The 21,240-nt window shown below is 48.6% G+C and overlaps 1 protein-coding gene across 1 annotated transcript in view; it reads left to right on the top strand.

Annotated features, from left to right (window-relative positions):
• The window catches only part of CFAP221 (cilia and flagella associated protein 221), a 70,933-nt gene that overhangs the window by 22,282 nt on the left and 27,411 nt on the right, over nt 1–21,240 (top strand). Inside the window, exons 7-11 of the mRNA XM_060261818.1 lie at nt 10,041–10,200; nt 12,382–12,508; nt 12,606–12,717; nt 14,219–14,330; nt 16,451–16,538. Of these exons, the coding sequence (XP_060117801.1) occupies nt 10,041–10,200; nt 12,382–12,508; nt 12,606–12,717; nt 14,219–14,330; nt 16,451–16,538 (599 nt within the window). The remainder of the gene's footprint in view (nt 1–10,040; nt 10,201–12,381; nt 12,509–12,605; nt 12,718–14,218; nt 14,331–16,450; nt 16,539–21,240) is intronic.

Below are 21,240 nucleotides of genomic sequence, written 5' to 3'. Positions count from 1 at the left end.
CAGCAGATCTGAATCCGGAGGGCTGGTCTGCCTGCCTGAGCGGGTAGTGACCCCCCCCGAGATGGCTGAGGGGGAAATTAATGAGTCCACTACCTCCTCCCGGAGACTGTCGTGTTGTGGCATGCGAGAGAGGGCGTCTGCTAAAAAGTTCTTTGAGCCCGGGATGTGTTTCAGCACGAAGTCAAATTTAGCAAAGAAACCTGCCCACCGGATTTGTTTTGCAGTCATTTTGCGGCGCCCGGTGAGGGCTTCAAGGTTTTTATGATCGGTCCAGATTTCAAAGGGCACTCTCGCTCCTTCGAGCCAGGAGCGCCAAGTTTTCAGGGCAAACATGACTGCAAACGCCTCCTTGTCCCAGACTGACCAATTTCTTTGTTCGTTGGAAAATTTTCTTGAGATATAGGCACATGGACGGAGCACCCCATTTTCCCCCCTCTGCATTAGTATGGCTCCCACTGCGGCGTCGGAGGCGTCGCATTGGACCACGAAGGGTTTCCGCTCGTCAGGATGAGCCAACACGGGTTCGGAGGTGAAGAGGCGTTTTAGTTCATTGAAAGCTTTTTGGCATTCAGGCGTCCACGTTAGGCGTGCGCCCGGTTTTTTCGCCTCTTCACCCTTCCCTTTGGTTTTGAGAAGTTCTGTGAGGGGGAGCATGACGGTGGCAAACCCCTTAATGAAATCGCGGTAAAAGTTAGCGAACCCGATAAAACTTTGTAACTGCTTGCGGGTTCGAGGGGGCTCCCAGTCTAGTACCGCTTGGACCTTTGCGGGGTCCATGGCCAATCCCTCCCCCGACACCCGGAAACCCAAATAGTCCAATTCGGTCTTGTGGAACTCGCATTTTGACAATTTAGCGTACAGTTTGTGTTTGCAAAGGGTGCGTAACACTTTTCGGACCAGGGGCACATGAGACTTTAGATCTTGTGAATAGATAATGATGTCATCAAGGTACACCACCACCCCCTTAAACAGGAATTCCCGTAGCACTTCATTGATAAAGTTCATGAAAACACCAGGGGCTCCCTGCAGTCCGAAGGGCATGACTAGGTACTCAAATTGTCCCAGGGGGGTGTTGAATGCCGTCTTCCACTCATCCCCCTCTTTGATGCGGACGCGGAAGTACGCGTCTCGGAGGTCAAGCTTGGTAAATACTTTGCCCTTTGCTACGGTGTTCAACAAATCCTTTATCAACAGGATCGGGTAGGCGTTGGACATGGAAATCCCGTTTATAGCACGAAAATCTGTGCAAAGCCTAAGAGACCCGTCCTTTTTCTTTCGGAAGAGGACGGGGGCGGCATGGGGGGCAGTGGCCGGCCGTATGAAGCCGCGCTTAAGGTTCTTGTCCAAAAACTTTCGGAGTTCAGCTTTCTCCGCCCAACCCATGGAGTACAGTTTCGCCTTGGGAAGCTGTTGCCCTGGGATCAGCTCGATGGCACAGTCCGTAGGGCGGTGGGGCGGTAGCTCGTCCGCTTCCTTCTCGCTAAACGCTAATTTTAGATCTTGGTATTCCTTGGGGATCGAGGCGACTTCCTCGAGAGTGAGGCAAGCCCGCATGTTTTGGGGAGGAGCGTGCGGCCCCCATTCGGGGCGCCAGTGGTGATGCTCACACCTCCAATCCAGGAACCGGACGATCTGTTCCTCCCACCTTATGTCTGGTTGGTGGCGGGCGAGCCAAGACGAGCCCATCACCACGTCAAAAGAGCAAGAGGGGGCAATTACAAAAGTTTCAATCCCCCAATGCTCCTCGGTTCCCACCGGGACTGCCTGAGTCTCTAACGCACATGGTTCCCCCCTCATGGGCCCCCCGTCCATCTGCTGGAACTGCATCGGCTGTGGTAGGGGGGAAGTGGCTAATCCCAACGCCTCAACTAGGCGGGGGGTGATCAGTTCCCTGTTACACCCAGAGTCGATCAGCGCTCGGGCGTGCATGAATCTCTTTAGGTTAGGGTTGAGGAGGGTAACGGCCATAAAAAGTAAACCCCCTGTTGCTCTCACCGTGAGGAGTGCCGGCTGTTGCTGGACCTGCATTGCGGCACCCATTAAAGCAGGTCGCTGTCGTTTCCCGCCGACTCGGTGTCGTCCGATTCTTCGGTCGATTCTTCCACGGTAGCCAATTCGGTGGTAAAATCCTCGTCAGTCGCCAGGGAAGTGGCGACAGAGCCCCGGCTGGGCTCCTTCGAGCGGCCGCTTTTTTTCTTCTTCGGCCCCGGGGTAGTTGTCTTCGCCGTGGGTGGGGCGGCACCCACTTTCACTGGGCAGTTGGCCGCGAGATGATTTGGGTCTCCGCATTTGAAGCACTTGCGAGCAGGAGACGGGGTGGAGGTCGCCGGTGTATTCCTCCCTTCGGATTTAGTCGGTGTGAGTTTCGCCGCCTTCTTTGCCAGCTGCTGCCGTCGCATCCCCACATGTTGGAGGTTGGTCTCCACCTCTCCGGCCAGCTGGATCCATCCGACCAACGTGTCGGGTCTCCCCTGACTGTAACAGCGGTCGAGGATTGTCGGGTTCAGACCGTTGATGAACGCGGTATATTTCATGACCTCGTTCCATCCCCTTGCCGCCGCGCAGTACCCCAGGAACTCGGTGGCATACTCGCGGGTGGAGCGGTTGCCTTGCTCTATGCGCTGAAGGGCGGCGACAGCCTTCTCCTCCCGTAGGGGATCGCCATACTGGCGGAGCATCGCGTGCAGGAACCCCGCCACCGTAGCTAGTTCGGGTTTTCTTCCCATAAAAAGCCCGACGTACCACTTGCGGGCCGCGCCTCTCAGTCGGGACGCGATGTGGTACACTCGGCTGGCTTCGGTCGGGTAATCCGCACCCCAGTGGGTGAAGAACGTGTCGCACTGAATGGTGAAGTACTCCACGTCCTCCGGATTCCCATCGAAAGTAATCTTCAATTCTCTTCCTCGACCCTCGGCCCCTCCCGGGGCTCGCGGCGCCCCCGGCGGCGGCGCGGGGCCCGGTAGAGCCGGCAGGATCGGGGCGGGTGGCGCCGGGGCCCCTGGAGCGGGCAGGGCCGGCGGCGCCGGGGCAGCCGGGACCAGCGGGGCTGGTGGTGCCGGGGCAGGTGGAGCCGGCGGCGCCGGGGCGGCCGGAGCTTGCGGCGCTGGGGCGGCCGGAGCTGGTGGGGCCGGGGCGGCCGGAGCTTGCGGCGCTGGGGCCGGCGGAGCCGGCGGGGCTACGGGCGGTTGCCCCAGCGGTAGCCCTCCTATCGGGACTCCCAGGACCGCAGTTTGCAAGGTGCGGAGCTGGTCGTAGATCGCGCCCAGGTTCTGCTGCAACTCCTCGGCCATCGTCACGCGGGATCGATGCACGTCGTCGTGTATCTCCCGGACCCAGTCGAATAAGTCGTTGCGAAGGGTCCGGATCTGGTCGTCTCCCCCTCGGGGCGCCGGACCCTCCTCTTGGTCGCCGTCGCCGTCTCCGGCTCCCCCTTCGCCCAGCATGCTTCGGTACCGCTGCTCCGCGGCGTCGATTGCTGCCGTGGACTTCCGAGGGCTCCAGGTTCGCGGGGCTGGGAACGCGGCGTCGACCGAGAAAAGCGCTGGGACCTTAATCTTGCGCCGGACTCCCGTCACATTAGGGTCGAGCGGCGGGTCCTCTGTTGGGGTGGTGGGCTCTCCGTCGTCTGGTACTTTTGCCGCCATCGGGCCAAGCCTCCAGTACAGATAAGCCACTAACAATGGGATCACTGTTATAATGTCAGAACTTAAGAACTTCAAACGGATCCCATACTTGGTTACAAAGTTTGGATTTTATTGAAGAGAACTAAGCACTGGAAGAGGCAAGATAACAGTGATGGCGAGAGCCAGCACCAGCACAATTTTATACACGTAAAACAAACATCTCACAAAGCCACAATTCACCCCGGTACAGGCACATCTGTCTTCTCACCATCACTATCAGTAGAGAGGATGCCTCCCTACTTCGAAGGCCATGCTGTTCGGCTTCAAAGGGTCCCAGTGTGAGAATGTACAGAGACATAACATAACTCATTCTACAACCCCAAATATTTTGGATACCAGTGGGGCAAGGTTAATTACTACTCAAGCCTTTTGGGTCAAGCAAGGGTTACAACATGGAGTCAGTTTGGTTCAGTAACAAAGCAGTTCTAAGTCATAGTAAAAATACATTGCAGCCTTGGTCACATTATAGGGAACCAGCAGTAAAGATACAAGTTCTGACACTACCTTGACATTGTAAGCCCCCTTGATATGTTCTGCCCTTACCGACTTCAGGTGAATCTCTGCCCACTCGAACAGCTTCCCGGCCTCCTTGTGGAGAGAACTGGACCTGGACCCCCCTTGATTGTTTAGGTATGCTTTTGCTGCTATATTGTCCGTTCGAACAAGAACATGCTGTCCAGACACCTGGTCTTGAAAGTGCAGCAGAGCCAAGCGAATGGCCCGGAGTTCCAGGAGGTTGATCGGAAGGCCTGACTCCTTGGTTGTCCACTGATCCTGCGTGGGCATCTTGTTGAGGGTCGCCCCCCAACCTGAGAGACTGGCGTCTGAAAATAGTTGTAACTCTCTCTCCGTGAAGTAGATTCTCCCCTGACGCAGGTTGGCGGACTTGGTCCACCACAGAAGACCTTGGGCACCTTGATGACCTTGGGCACTGTCAGCGACATGGGATGCTTCTCTATGATCTGGAGTTGATAGGGGCGTAGAAACATCTGTAACTGTCTGGTATGATGACGGCCCCACTGCAATGCCTTGAGGTTCGAGATCAGGAGACCCATAAGTCTCGCTAGAGTCTGAAGAGTCGACGATGACTCCTGTACCACCTGTTGCACTAACCTCCTGGTCTTTAATATCTTGTCTTCCGGCAGAAAGATAGAACACAGGTTCGTGTCGATGACCATGCCCAGGTGCTCCAGTCTCTGAGTCGGGCACAGATGACTTTTGAGCAGATTAACTAAAAAGCCGTGTTGCTGCAGACAACTGATAGTGCTCCGAATGTCCTGCTCTGCAGTTTTCCTCGACGAGGATCTTATCAACAGGTCGTCGAGATACGGGTGCACATGTATTCCTTTCTGTCTGAGGTGAGCAATCAGATTCACTAGAACCTTGGTGAACACTCGTGGTGCTGTTGCGAGGCCGAATGGTAGGGCTCTGAATTGGTAGTGGGCTCCGTTCACACAAAAACGAAGGAATCTGCGGTGTGTAGGGAGAATCGGAATATGCAGGTAGGCCTCTGTTAGGTCCAGCGATGCCATGTAATCTTGATGATGCAGTGCCTCTGTTATTGATTTGATGTTTCTGAAATGACGCAGCTTGACATTCTTGTTCAGAAATTTTAAGTCCAAGATTGCCCTCCAGTCCCCGTTTTTCTTGGGGACCGTGAAAAAAATAGAATAAACGCCTTGATATTTCTGTTTCAAGGGAACTTGTTCTATTGCCGCGATCTCTAGTAAATGGTGTATTGCTTTGAAGGTGATGTCTCTTCACCTCGGGTTCGAGCGAAGGGGGGATACAATGAAATGATCGGGAGGCGTTTGCTTGAACTCTATCGGGTAGCCCCGAGACACAATTTCCAGAGTCCAAGAATCGGCCTGCGATGCCGCCCAGGCTTGGTGAAAATGTAGCAGGTGGCCTCCTACTGGGATGGGATCCCAGTCATGCTTTATTGGGCTTGGAGCCCTTCTTGAACTTGTCTGCTCTGTCGGACTGGTTTCTCTGAAAACGGGGATTGGAGAAGTTCTTCCGGAAATTCTGTTTGGGTTGCCCCCAGGTAGATCTTCTGTGCTCCTGTTTAGGCTTGGAGACGCTGTTGGAGGCACGAAAGGAGTTAGAGCCGAACCCTCTTCTGTTGGGACGTCTCAGGTATTTGGGCATGGCCTTCTTCTTGTCCCGCGTCTCCACTAGGATCTTATCCAGGGCGTCCCCGAACAGCTTTTCTCCTTGAAAGGGATAGGCTGACACGATCGACTTTGAATGGACGTCTGCCAGCCAGGCCCTAAGCCATAGACCCCTTCTTGCTACGGTGTTGGAAGCCATCGCTCTAGCGGAGAAGGTAAGAGCATCCAAAGACGCGTCCGCTGAAAACTCAGCCGCTTGAAGAAGTCTGTTGGTGCCCTCCAGGATCCGTTTATCTGCATCTGGTAAGAGTTGAGTTAAATGCCTTATCCAGACTATTGCTGCCGTAGAGACTATCGAGTTGGTGGCCGATGCCTTGATGGCCAGGGCTGTAGCTTCATGGCCCCTCTTCAAGGCTAGGTCAATCTTTCTGTCCCAGGAGTCTCGGACCGAGCCATGGCCGTCCTCGGCTAGCAACCCATGGGACTGCAGGGCTGCGACTGGAGCATCCACCAATGGCACCTGTAGCATGTCATTAGCAAAGGCAGGCAGTTCATACAACTTCCTAACAACATTGGGCACCTGTTTGTTAGTGCTTGGTTTGGCCCATTCAGATTTTAACTGGCGTTCGAAGAATTCTGGGAAGGGAAAAACCTTATCAGAGGACCGGTATCTTGGGAAAAATTCCGTGTTCCCTTTAGGTTTATTTTTGGGATTGGTTAATGGGCTGGCAGTCTCCTGTTCCCCAGGAGGCCCCTGGAGGTCTGGGCGGAAAGCACCTTAGCCAGGAGGGGTTGGAACCCTTCTGCCTTGAAAAAACGTGAGGAGGGTTCTGGAACAGAAATGCTATCTTATCTCCTCATCAGACAAGAACTCGCCCTCCTCCAGGCCCCCATATGAATCCTCAGACTGACCCCCATAAAGAGACCTCTCACTCTCCATGTGGTCACTAACTAGAGTCCTCTTTTGAGCCTTAGGGAGGTAGGCTCGATCCCTGGATCTCTTGGGGGATGGTGATCTGGAGGAAGAACATGAGCTAGAGGGCCCTGGCCTTTTATGGGCAGCCGCCCTAACAGCCGCGCCCACAGTCTGTCGTATTGAGTCTAAAAACTCTGAAATAAAAGAAGATCCCATCATGGGTACGTTACCTGAGCCCCCCGGGGGCTGGTAGGTCTGCGCGGCTTCCTGCTCAGGCTGGTCGTCATCAGGGCTGAAGTCTCCCGTCTGGAGGTTGGTATTCGCGGGCCCTTGCCTCCGGAGGCTGCAAGATTGCCGGTCTGCCTCCTTTCGTGCCTTTTTGCGCTCAACAACATGGCCGACGGGGCTGGGAATGAGCCCTGAAGAGGAAGCCTCCTCCGTGGCCGATGACGACCAGCTCCGCTTCCTTCCGCTCCTCTGTGCTCTGCCCCTACAGGGCACGTTGCCAGCAGCCGAGGCAAGCCCCGTGGTCATGCCGGCTCCAGGAAGCAGCCTTTCGGCTCTGCACAGAACGCCAGGGGCCGAGTCTTCATCCAGGAAGGCGTCCTTTGCCTGACGCGACATCCGCACTCCTCCTTGCGCCGCGGTTTGGATCTTTGTGCCCAAAGCCGTTGCGGTGCCTCTCCTCTCAGGCTTGAGGGGGGGGGAGAGGGGGGGAGGAATCAGCTGAGAAAGCTATTAAGGAAAAGGCTGGAAGGGATGGCTGTGCGGAAGTTAAAGGAAAAGAAAACAGTAAAAGGTAAAGAAAGAGGAAAGAACTTTTTTTTTTTAATAGACTAAGAGAAAAGGGATAGGAACCTATCCTGAACACTTGCTCTCCCTATCGAGGCAGGAAACAAACTGAGAGAGGGGTGGTTCCCACAGCCACAGGAAGAGGAAGATTTTAAGGTTCCTGCCTCCCTGATTGGACGGTGGGAAAACACCCAAGATGTCCTCCACCTCTTAGGGAAAACCAAACCACAAGACACAACTCCATAACAGCAGTTGCCCAGCTACCCCCAAGCAACAAAGAAAACACCAGGAAACTCTTTTTAAACATCTGTTAACGTTCACAAAACAGTAACAATAATTAAATTTGCAAACAACCATTAACACAACTTGTGATCAGAAATTTAATACCCTGCCCCCATCCAGCAACAAAATAATAACAGCAATACTACAGTAATACCTTAAAAGAAAGCACTGGAATATTTCTACAACAAGCTTTTAAACCCTGCACAAAATTTTAACTTCTAAAGGCTAAACCACCACCACCACCCCCAAGAAAACCCTAACCCACCCCAAGCAGGCACTCACCCTAAACGGACACTTTATAAAAAGAGACCAGTTGTGCTTGTAAAACCAACAGAGTCTGAATTTTGGGGGAAATTAATTGCTGAGCAAGTTATTATGTCCACTGAGATGGGAAGCCAATATCTCTATGAAGTCCTGGCAGTTCCTGGGTTTTGAGTATTTTTGCAGTTACTGGTCTCTCAGCTTTGTTATCATAGATAGAAATGCTTCTTTCTTCAGGTGTGTGCCATGCCAAAACCAAGAACTAGAATAGGTACAGTGCCGTGACAGGTTTCCAAGTTACTTGCTTTTAAAAGAAGACTAGAAGTGATATCCGTGCAACTTATTGATGCATAAGGTTCCTCTTGAGCAGCCTTGACTTCTCAGAAGCTTCTTTTAAAACCCAGGTGTCCTGTGCTAGTTTCCAAAATTTTCTTTCTTAGTGTAGTGTTAAAGGATTCCCCACAGGTATTCCTTATTTAGGGCTATGGTTCAGTATGCAACTGCTTTGCATGTGTAAAGTCAATGCCCCCATCTCTGCTGCTTGGCACTTGTGTGCTCAATACACTGGTTCTGTGCTGCAGTCCCTACAGAAAGCCCCCATCCCAATTTTTAAATCTGAGAGATTCTTTAATCTGAACTAAGGTCCTGTGCATTGCTCTACCATTGCCACAGTAGCACTTGTTTTGCTGGGCAATTATGTCCCTTGCAAGCTGGCACCCTCGGCACAATTGACTTGACTGCAGAGATTCTCTAGAAGAATCTGACTGCTGTCTGAGGTAGGTCTTCCCATCATAGGTTGTGCCCCTAGAGCAGAAACCCTGGTCCAATCCTTTTGGAAGTTGGGGGTTCTGTGAGAGAAAGGCACCAGAAGCAGCCCTACAAACCCCCTCTCCCAGAGGCACTTTTCCAATGCAATTACAGTGGGGAAAGTGACTGATTGCTTTTTTCCCACCATGGGGGGAAAGGGCCCTATTTGGGTGCCCCTAGAATTGGACCCCCTGGTCCAATCTTTTTGAAACTTGGGGTCCTGTGCGGGAGAGGCCCCTGCAGCAGCCCTGCTAATTTGGAGCCTCTACCTCAAGTGTCCCCCAGCTGCACTTCATTATACCCTATTTTGCCATTGACTTCAATGGCTCATATGGTATAATGGAGGTACGGGGGCACCCTCTCTGGGTGCCCCTAGAATTGGACCCCTTGATTCAATCATTTTGAAACCTGGGGGTTCTGTGGGGGAGAGGCTCCTGAAGCTTCCCTGAAACTTTGGAGCCTCTACTTCAAACCGCCTGGCCCTCAGGCGCACTTCATTATACCCTATTTTGCCATTGACTTCAATGGCCCATAGGATATAATGGAGTTGAATGGCCGCCGAACTTCAGTGGTAATTCACATCTGCTGTATACAGCTTCCGAATCAGATCAGATAATCTGATTTGGCTCTATATGGAATGTACAGCTGAATCAGCTGTTTTTCGGGAGTGTATTTGGTTTGGCACAACCGAATGCACACCCCTAGGGCCCAGTGACCCTCAGGAACAGCTTTTTGGAAGCACTCGGGGGGGTTGTTGAAGACCTTGTCTGCAAATGGAACTCCCCTTGTGATTTTCTAGATTTTACCCAGAAGTGGTTGTTGGTGGAAGGGAAAAATACAAACCGAATGCAAAATTTTAAAGATAAAAGAAGGAAAATAATTGGGGCAAATAACTGCAGCAGTAGCAGCACTGAGAAGCTTTCCAAAAAGAATGAACTGTAGAGAGAATCATCTTTCTTGCCAACAAGTGCCACTGACTTTTTAACTACATATACCACATGCACCTTGCTTTCGAGTCAGCTGCTCATGATTATATTGCTTTTATGGTATCTCAAGTTGGGCTCCCAAAATCCCTGGCTGTAGATAACTCATAAATCTTTCTCGCTGCATTTCTTGCAGTCAAAGCATTGATTGTGTGAATTCCTGGTGATTGCACTATTTGATTCGTATTTTCACCTATTGTAGGAATAATCCCAGCCAATGGGAAAGCAGAAGTGGTCATTGCATTTGTGCCACTTGAATATGGAACAGCCCAGATCAAAATCCAGTTATGGATTTCACAGTTTAACTCGAAGCCTTATGTATGTGTATTCACTGGAACATCAACGCCATACCCTAGTTTGACGTATGTGTTATCGATACTTGCTTTGAATGCCTTTTTTCATTTGTGTTTCCCTGACATAACTTTATAAAGTAATGTTTCCTGTTAGGCATTTGCAGTTGAAACAGTTATATCCTTATGCACAATCCTAATTCTGTTGCATTGTTTATTGAATGTCCCATCCCATTGATTGTATTGGCTCACTCTGTGTAATCCACCTTGAGACTTAGTGAGAAAGGTGGACTATAAATGATGTAAGTAAATAAGTTGGGCATATGAACCAAAGTATCATGATATATTTTAGTAAAAAATCCCTTTGTGAGACAGAGTGGCAGTAGAAGGGCAGAATTAGTGAATTGAAACTGTCTACCAGCAGTAAATGTAAATCCATGTATGGATAAAACATTTTCACTAGAATTGTATAATGAAATCACATAGTGTCCAAAGAAAAATTTTTAAAAATCAAAAAATTAGCAAAATGGGTAGACAGCGTACATGGTATCTCAGGCAAGTTAATGGCTAAGCCTGCCTATACTTCCTTGTCTCCCAAGACAGAAGTGCATCAGCCACCTTCAGACTGTTGTTGAGGCATTTCTGTATTTTGTGTGGCTACAAGATCAAACGATTCTTCATTCCAACCTTTAGCTGATACTGTGCAAGAACAGCAGTTCATGAGATCAACTATTAAACTTCATTGTGAGGTTCCTTGAGCAAATGCTGTCCTCAGCCTCTGTACCACTGCAACAAAAGCCTACAGCTCAGCTTTCCAGTAGTCAGAAGGCTTTTTGGCATCCAGGGATCTACAGAAACAATGTTTGTGGGTCTTTTGGTGTCCCTCTCCCATTTCTGAACTCAGAAAAGTTTATTCCTGGTATCCCTGAATTTGCATGTACTTATAGCCACATGGGGAAGGGAGAGAGAAGGGCACCAAATTGCCCTCTCCTCTATCAGCAGAGTTGTCCTGACAGGCTATTAGTCCAAATGGCTCCTTTCTGAAGGCTGGAAAGGACCGATAAGGAAGGAGTCAGAATGCATGGCCATCATCACCCTTTATTAGCAGATTGCTGGATCCAAACCGACATGTTTGGTAGTGAGAACTTAAGTAGGTCTGCCACTGTAGGCACAAACTCCTCAGCAATTATTTGGCTGGTTTTATGAAGAGCTTTCTGTAAGCCACTTGCTGATCCTTTCTGACTTTTAATTAGGCCTTTTTGACAGCTTCAATACTGCATGTTGTACTTGGTGTTGATTATTACTGGAATGCAGACATAATCTTTTGGCAATATCAAAACATATGCTAATATCAATTTGTCTGCTAGTTTTCTGCCTAGCCACCCATGCCCTGTACATAGGGTTGCCAAGTCCAATTTAAGAAATATCTGGGGACTTTGGGGGTGGAGCCAGGAGTCTTTGGGGGTGGAGCCAGGAGACATTGGGGGCGGAGCTGAGAGCAAGGGTGTGACAAGCATAATTGAACTTCAAGGGAGTTCTGGCCATCACATTGAAAGGGACTGCACAAATTTTTAAATGCCTTCCTTCCATAGGAAATAATGAAGGATACAGGCACCTTCTTTGGGGGCTCATAGAATTGGACCCCCTGGTCCAGTCTTTTTGAAACTTGGGAGGTATTTTGGGGAGAGGCACTAGATGCTATACGGAAAATTTGGTGCCTCTATCTCAAAAAACAGCCCCCCCCAGAGCCCCCGATACCTGGGGATCAATTCCCCATCATTCCCTATGGGAATCGTTCATAGAGGTGCATGATGGCTCTGGGGGCCAGCTGGCTGGGGGAGGGGGGAAGCCTGTAAAACCGGGGGATCCCCTGCTGGGACCTGGGGATTGGGAAGCCTACCTGTACATCTTGTCCTTGGCTCCCACTTTATTTAAGCTCAAGGCAGCTTACAAGCACACACATTTAAAAAGAAGGTGCAAAAATCCTATGGATTGCAGCCATAGGCAAGTGAGGCGTTAGCTCAAGGGACTGTAAAATGACTGCAGCTACGGTTTGTTAGTTATGGTTCTTGTCAGTCGTTTAGCAACAACGAAGGCCAGGGACTAAGAGTGAACGGGTGTCTCTTGCTTAACAGTCAGAGAGAAGTGAGAGATGACCAAAGCTTTAGACTCCCAACGTTTTGTTTTTCATATCCCCAATACTTTCCCAAAATGTTACTGTATTTTTGCTCATGGGTCTTTTTCAAAATCCAGAAAAGAAGACTTTGTGAAGAAAGAGATAACTGGTCAGAGAAAACCAATGACCCCAGAAAAAGCAGCAACATGCTTAGTACAGCAGATGACACCACCGAAGCGTAAATGTCCCCTACAGAAATTAAAGGTACAAAGTTGCTGGAGGGAGAAAAAGATTCCAAAAAGTTTGTGGAAATGAAATCTCACTTATTGGCTATTTTGACATGTTGTATTTTCTTTCATAGACAGTGGAATATAAAAACTTACAGTTCCCAACAGATCTGTCAAATCCCTATGCTGTGTCTACTGTTTTAATTCAGGAGCCAGGCAAAATGAAGATAAAACAATTAAGAGAAGGTAACAACATTGAGTGCCAGGGGTTTGCATGGAGTGCATGATACATGGCAGGGGAGGGATGGTGGCTCAGTGGTAGAGCATCTGCTTGGGAAGCAGAAGGTCCCAGGTTCAATCCCTGGCATCTCCAAAAAAGGGTCCAGGCAAATAGGTGTGAAAAACCTCAGCTTGAGACCCTGGAGAGCCGCTGCCAGTCTGAGAAGACAATACTGACTTTGATGGACCCAGGGGGGTCTGATTCAGTATAAGGCAGCTTCATATGTTCATTTCTGGATGTGACAGAAATGGCAGAAAACTTAATATTTGCTGTGATTTTAATACAGAATGCTTGGATTTTAGATTGGAAAATACCAGCTCTCAGGGTCAAGAAGTTACACCCTAGATATAAAAAAGCGGGGGGGGGGGGGATGTGTTGTTGCATCCTTGGTCATCAGTTGACTTGACTGTTACAACCTTCTCTCTGGTCTTCCATTATCACACTTTAGACCCCTCACCTTTATCTAGCAGTCTGCCATAAAGTTCATTCTCATTTCTCATCAATCTGACCACATGATTTCCCTCCCAAAACCTCTACACTGGTTCTCGGTCTCCTGCTGCATTCAGCATAGCTGCTTATCCTTGCCTCAGAAAGTCTCTGTTACCTCTCTGCTCTTATGTCTGGACATGACCCTGCTTGGATTCTCTGCTTCTTCAGCTCCAGGCCTTCTCTTCCTGTAAATGACTCAACCCCTTCTCTTTTGTTGCTCCGTGTAGCTGCAGCTGCCTCCTGGAGCACCTGCCTAATCGTATCTCTCTCTTGTGCCAGAAAGAAATTTAAGGTTTCCTTCTTGTGCACTGGATTGTGTGAATGCATAAAATATTTCTGAAGAACACTGAGGAGTGACTCCTGAGGAAGCCCACCTGTGAAACACTATCCTTAGCTGGCGGAAGTGTTGAGTGAGCGATCCTTTTTGCACATACAGTGTTTCTTGGAGCAAGTTCATACAATTGAAGTTTGGGATTCCACCCTAATTTGTACAAGGACTTTCTATTTGGACTTGGTGTTGAAAAATTGTGGAATCTCTGCAACATTATTACATTAGAGACATGATGGCGTCTTCATTTTTTCCTTCTGTGCCTTTTGCCTTGTAATTATGAGTTATAGGAATTTATATTAAGCATATATTGTATTTGAAATGAAATCTAGTTCATCTATACTGTAAACAAAGTTTATTTCCTTATATTTTATGTGCACAGTTGTTTTGTTTCTGTCTCCTATGATTCAGTACCAAGCAGATACGATAGTTTAGACAACCCCATATTGACCAAGACATCATCCTATGATATGAACTTGTTTTTGTTACAGTGTAATCTATGCAGTTTCCATGTTTCAAAATCCCCTAAAGGCCTATCTAAATTTAATCATTCATCATTTGCAGTTTCAGCTATTGGTGACACAGAAGGGGTTATTTTATTCTGCCTCTTGAATGTCCATCTAATAGCCGCTGGTATTTGCATCCTGCAGTTTTAGGAGGCCAAAGTGATGGAGGAGCTAGAACAAGGCAAGTAAAAGAAGCCGTCTTTGAGTTGAAAGTCAAGCAGGACATCCAAGAAGAAGAGATTAATCAGCTCAAATGGTGAGTAATGCCTTGCATTGTGCAAGAGGGGGGAAATGGATTTAACTATTTGAAATCTGCTAAGTTTTTGTATGTCACGGAATACTGCTTCTCTGGTGGAAACAATTATTTTGTACCCCAGCTTATGTCTGATGATGAGTAGTACAAAGTAGTGCAGTGTTTAGGATTTTTTAAATGTTCTCTTGCTCTGTAGTTGAACAACAAATATCATTATAATGATAAAACAGATCGTTCATGTGCTAATACAAATGGCTTTAGGCTCCGTTGCAAACAATGCAGTTAAGAAATGACAGTCCAGCCTGAGTTAAGCGGTTTGAAATCTTGGTGATTTCAGTAGGGCACTCAATGCATCTGAAGAAATGAGCTCTGATTCACAGAAGTTTTTGCTGGAATAATTCCCCCCCCCCCCCCCCGAGTGCTACTGCGCTCCTGTTGAGTAGGAAAAAGTGAAGCATGTGGCATTGGATCCTGTGACTCCCTCTGCTAAGTGAGAAGACTTGCTCTGGTGGATGGACTCTTGTTACTTCTTCTGGAGCAAGATTCCTTACTTGGAAGAAGATAATTGTGAGATCAACTCCATAATTGTTCCATTCAAATTTATAGGCGTTAAACACTTCTAAGTTTGATTGGCTCTTGCTCATGTCTGTTTACTCTGAAACATAATGATGATGCAATTGTATTCTGCCAAGTTACAACCAACTCATGACAACCTCAGGATCACGGGGTTTTCAGGGAAGAGGTGATTTGCTATCCCCGTCTCTGCGCAGGAACAGTCGATCCAGATGTTCTCCCATCCAAGAACTCACCGTGGCCATCCCTGTGTAGCTTCCAAGCTCTGACAACATTGGGCTAGGCGGGCTATCAGGCTGCTCTACAGGATGATAATACTACAAAGTAAACTGGAATAATTGGTCTAGGGAGAGTGTTTAGCTCTGTTTGTTCCTCCCCAGCTATAATTAGCCGTTCTCGGGTAGGGTTGGAGAGCAGATGCAAATGTCTTCCTCCACTCCCCACCTGCATGACAAAGAGTAACTTCAGGGGCGTCGTCGGTAAAAGCTGGTGATTTAGGCCTGGTTGAGAAATGACAGTGGTTGGGGCAAAAGAACTCACCTGGAAGTTTTGTATTTTCACAACATCCCCTTTAAACTGGATGGCTACCTGTACAAAGCAGCTATTCAGCACACTTTTTCCTCATCAGCATCACATTTAAAATTAGCCGTCAATTAGGGAAATGGCCTGGGATGAAGGATTAAACTGCTGTTCCAATCTCGGTCTGTATTCCTGATTACATATCTCTCAAGTCACATCTATTTTGGTCTTATACCTAGCACCAGCCCGAGGGTGCATGGCGCCCTAGACAGACTCGCAGCCTGCTGCCCCCTCCCCACTGCGCCTCCTCCTCTCTCCCGTCCCCACCCCAGGTCTATTTCAATGCCCGGAAGGGCAGTTGAGCGCTGCTCCTGGGCTATCTAAAGGTGTCCCCCACCCCAAACCGATCAGCTGATCGGCGGGTAAAACCGCACAGCGCTCACTGTGTGTGAGTGCCAGGGCAGGTCAGCAGCAGCTCGAAGGAACCACGTCCTGAAAGGGCACCACCACTGCTTCCTCCTCCCCACTTCCTTCCCATCCAGGAAGTGGGGAGGAGGGAACAGCAGTGGCGCCCTTTCAGGATGCGGTTCCTTAGTGCTACTGCTGGCCTGCCCCAGCGCTCACACACCGTGAGCGCCACATGGTATTACCTGCCAATCAGCTGATTGCTGGGGGGACACCTTTAGGTAGCCTGGGAGAAGCACTCGACCGCCCTTCCAGGCATTGAAATAGACTTGGAGTGGGGAAAGGAGGGAGGAGGAGGTTGAGGAGCAGGCAAACTAGGTGTTTGCCTGGGGGGGGGGAGGCCAAATTCGGTGCCCCTACCCTGCCAGTGACCTAGGCAACCACCTAGTTTGCCTAGTGGGTGAGCCAGCCCTGCCTGTAGCTACAGAAGCTGCAAAAGTTTTGTATTGGGTTGATTTCATCCATATGGAAGCACCATTAGTTTGCTTTTTAAGAGCACATCCGACCCCGCTTTGCTTGAGCTGAATTTTTAAAGTGAAACTATTAATTCTCCATTTTGAATGCAGGCAAATTCATTTAGGGAAAGATCCCATGTCTTTGGCTCTTCACAACCAGATTCTGGAAGATCGGCAGAGAGCTGAAAAGCAATACCTGGTTAGATTATGTCTTCATTTTTAAAATTACTTGATAAGATTGTACATTTCATGCAGTAGTTGGGCCTTATTCAGGAAAAAAGCTCCATCCATTTGTGGCAGGCTAGAGGAGGCCTACTGAAGAGGGAGGGGTCTCCCATCTGGTGCTTAAAAACATCTGCATTGAGATCTTGCACTAAATAAGGTACATACATCATATCAGTAGTTTAATTATCTGAATAGTTCAGACACTGTCTTAAGTTAGGCTTGGGGAGGGGAGGGACTTCAGTGGGATACGTTTGAACCCCCCACTGCAATTAATAAAAATTGGGAAAGTAGTTTACTTCCTGGTCAACCATATGCAATTCTCAAGTTTCTGGCTACCTGTCTTGATAGGTCTTGATAGACCTAGTGCCCTTGAGGCAGCTCCAGCAGAAGGTTTGGGAGAATGCAAGCTCGAGGCATTTTGCTTTGGGCTTCAAGAATCCACTGAGCGGCCCTGGCATCCCTGAAACCATGATGGCTGTGGCAGTTGCCTTTTTTTGATCCAACCACTCACCTTCTGCTCTTGTGAGGCAGGGCAGTAACTCTCCCTGCTTCTGGGGACTCACTGGAGTTTCTGGCCCTGTATTTGCTGTGGTGTCTTCCATCTTTGATGCTGAGAACAGTTTGGGGTGCGTCCCACGGCCTCAGCTGGGACTGTTTCTGTGAGGGCAACTGGGACTGCAACTGGGGTGACCGTGCTTGCTGTTGGGTTTGCCTGTGGAACTGGGTCTTGGGAGACTGGGGAGGGGTCCCCAGTCTTTGGCAGCCGTGTACCTGTTCTGGGCATTTGTGCTCAGCTTTGGAGGCATCTTGCTTGCATTGTCTTCATTCGACCTGCAGCTGGCCTCGATGACATGGACTCAGGTGTGCCTTAGAATCATAGAGTTAGAAGGGACCTCCAGTCCAATCCCCTGCACAATTCAGGAATTTCACAAATACCTTCCTCACATACATATATCGCCAGTGACCCCTTCTCCAAGTGCCCTCTCTGCCCTTGTACCAAACTGGCTCTGAGGTACAACCCCGAGCTACGTGGGATGAAACAAGAGCTGAGATTACTAGAGCACGTGCTCCTGATGAAGTCTCAAGAACATCTTATAGGACATTTATGAAAACCTATGAGAGCAGTGAAGACTGCCAAGAAAACTTTCTATGCAGCCTCCATTGCATCTGCAAAGCTCTTGCCCAGCCCAGTTATTTAGAGTGATTCGATCTCTGACTTCATTGCCTCGAGGCAAACCAAATGCTAAGGAATTGGAAATCGTCTGTGAGGAATTTGCAATCTTTTTTTGCAGACAAAATCTGGTCGCTCCACCAGGACCTCCCAGTCATATTTGATACAATAATGGAACTGGAAGCCCCTTGTTTGTCTTCTGGTTCAATACTGGACCACTTCAGTCAGCCCTTCCAGAAAGAAGTGGCCAAGATCCTTTTAGCTGTGAAGCCCACCACTTGCCCCCTTGATCCATGCCCTTCCTTTTGGACTCCTCTGGGCACTATTTTCAATCTATCCCTGTCATCAGGGATCTTCCCATTTGGTTTTAAGGAGGCAGCGGTGCACCCATTCTTGAAGAAGACATAATTGGACCCTAGGGTCCTTTCTAACTGTCATCTGGTCTTGAACCTGCTGTTTCTGGACAAGGTGGTGGAGGGAGCAGCGGTCGAATAGCGCCAGGCTTTCTTGAATTACGCTGAAATCCTGGATCCATTTCAGTCCAGTTTTCACCTGACCATGGGACACAGACAATGCTGGTTGCTCTTACGGATGACCTCCAGAAACATCTGGATTGAGGGGGGTTGCCACTTCTGTTGCTTCTTGCTCTAGCAGCATTTGACATGATTATAATCTTCTGACACACCACCTCACTGACATTGGGATATGAGGGACTGTATTACAGTGGCTTTCCTCCTTCGTTCATGGTGGCACTCGAGGGGAACTGTCCCAGCAACAACTGCCGGGATATAGGGTGCCATAGGAGGCTATTCTTCCCCCAATGTTGTTTAGCATCTACATGCTCCCCCTTGCCCAGTTGGTCCGGAGGTATGGGTTGTCAGTATGCTGATGACACCCAGCTCTGTCTGTTGTTGGGCAGCCAGAGGTTTTGGACAGGGCATTACAGGCTGTGAATGATCTGCTCCAACAGAGCCAACTGAAATTAAATGCAGAGAAGATGGAGGCCCTGTACCTGAGCTGTGTGAACCTGAGTTCAGGAATCCAGCTCCCAACCCTAGACGGGATACTGCCGAAGTCAGCACTGTGGGTGAAGAACTTGGGGGTGCTTCTGGATGCCTCCCTTTCAGTGGAGGCCCAGGTTGCCACCGTTGCTCGACTGGCCCTTTACCCTCTATGGCTGGTCAAGCGACTGGTCCCATATCTCGCTTACAGGACGTAGTTACAGTGATCCATGTAATGGTCACTTCCAGACTGGATTATTGTAACTCACTCAATGCGGGGCTGCCCTTGAGCTTGACTCAGAAACTGCAGCTAGTGCAGAATGCAGCGGCACATGTGCTGATGGTGATGCGTGTGCAGTCTCACACTCCATTAGTACTGCATCAACTGCACCGGCTGCCAGTAGAGTACTAGATCCACTTCCTTTAAGGCCCTATGAAGCCATGGACCTGCATGTTTTGGGGACTTCGTCTCCCCATATGTCCCCCACAGAGCATTGCACTCAGTTGGTCTACATCTTCTGTTTATCCCTGGCCCCAAGATATCCAGCTAGCCTCAACTAGGGCCGGGGTTTTTTGTGCCCTGGCCTCAACCTGGTGGAACAAGTTCCCTCTTGAGATCAGGACCCTGCATGGTCTGTTGCAGTTCTGCAGGGCCTTACAAGATGGAGCTGGTTTGCTGGACTTTCAGACGAGGTGGCCATGGTGGACGTCCAAATTCATCTCAGCCTCCTCTGCTGACAATGCTGTCCAAATGGAACCAGGCAAGCTGAGCATCCCTGCTGAGCCAAATCGGCTTTGTGTTTTTACTGAAATAAGATTTTAATTATTTAAATTGCTACTGTTATTCTATGCCTTGTAATCCTCCCCGAGCCTGCTTGTGGAGAGCGCAGAATAAAAATCTAAATCAATCAGTTAATTAATTAAAGCGTCACATATCATGTTTAAGGAAAATAGAAACTCATGGGACAGGGATGTTTACTGTTAAGGGCTATCATAACTCTTGGTTGAAGAAGAGTCCTGTGATGTAAAGAAAACAAATTGTGGCTTCCTGGTTATCTGTCACAACTTTGTTCTGTCAATTTTAGGAGTTTTTTTGTTCAAATCTTAATTCAGTTATCAGCTCACTTGAGAGACTTCATGAAGGTTATGAGCCCTCAACTTTAATCCCCCATTTATAAAACAAAACTTTTATTTTGAATCATTTATTGAGGAGCGATTTTTTTTAAATTAAGCATTTTGCATATTAGAATCATAGAGTTGGGCCATGCAGGCCATCTAGTCCAACCCCCTGCTCAATGCAAGATCAGCCTAGAGCGTCCCTGTTCATCCAGCCGCTGCTTAAAGATTGCCACTGAGGGGGAACTCACCACCTCCCTTGGTAGCGGATTCCACTGTCGAACACCTAACTGTAAAAAAGGTTTTTCCTAATAACCAATTGATACCTCTCCACCCTTAATTAAACCCATCATTAAATAAACAATTGCTTCCTTAAGATCCAGTGCTGCAGCTCACGTATACCCTTTAATAAATTGTTCTGGGTGGTAGAACAGTTAGAATCCTGTGGCATCTTCCAGGGCTGGATCTACATATTTTTAAGGGGGGGCAAAAGTAAAAAAAATGCTGTCCCCTTATATTTTCCCTTTGTATATACATATATGATCAATGTTTGTAATATAGATATATAATAAACAATTCTGTTAAACAACAGAATAAATTGTGTTGCCTTCGGAGAACAGTTAATATACACACACTGTGGGTAATAGCCACTGATGGACCTCTGCATATTTTTATCTAACCCGCTCTTGAAGCTGGCTATGCTTGTGGCCGCCGCCACCTCCTGTGGCAGTGAATTCCACATGTTAATCACCCTTTGGGTGAAGAAGTACCTCCTTTTATCCATTCTAACCCGACTGCTCAGCAATTTCATCGAATGCTCACGAGTTCTTGTATTGTGAGAAAGGGAGAAAAGTACTTCTTTCGCTACTTTCCCCATCCCATGCATTATCTTGTAAACCTCTATCATGTCACCCCGCAGTCGACATTTCTCCAAGCTAAAGAGCCCCAAGCGTTTTAACCTTTCTTCATAGGGAAAGTGTTCCAAACCTTTAATAATTCTAGTTGCCCTTTTCTGGACTTTTTCCAATACTATAATATCCTTTTTGAAGAAGAAAGAAGGGGTGCAGTGACCAGAATTGCACACAGTATTCCAAATGAGACCACACCATCGATTTATACAGGGGCATTATGATACTGGCTGATTTGTTTTCAGTTCCCTTCCTAATAATTCCCAGCATGGCATTGGCCTTTTTTATTGCAATCGCACACTGTCTTGACATTTTCAGTGAGTTTTCTACCACGACCCCAAGATCTCTCTCTTACTCAGTCTCTGCCAGTTCACACCCCATCAATTTGTATTGTAGCTGGGATTCTTGGCCCCAATGTGCATTACTTTGCACTTGGCCACATTGAACCACATCTGCCACGTTGACGCCCACTCACCCAGC

The sequence above is a fragment of the Heteronotia binoei genome, chromosome 21 (genome assembly GCF_032191835.1).
Source record: "Heteronotia binoei isolate CCM8104 ecotype False Entrance Well chromosome 21, APGP_CSIRO_Hbin_v1, whole genome shotgun sequence".
Classification (NCBI taxonomy): Eukaryota; Metazoa; Chordata; class Lepidosauria; order Squamata; family Gekkonidae; genus Heteronotia; species Heteronotia binoei.
Note: the sequence above shows the minus strand (reverse complement) of the source record. Positions and strands in the feature narration are given on the sequence as shown.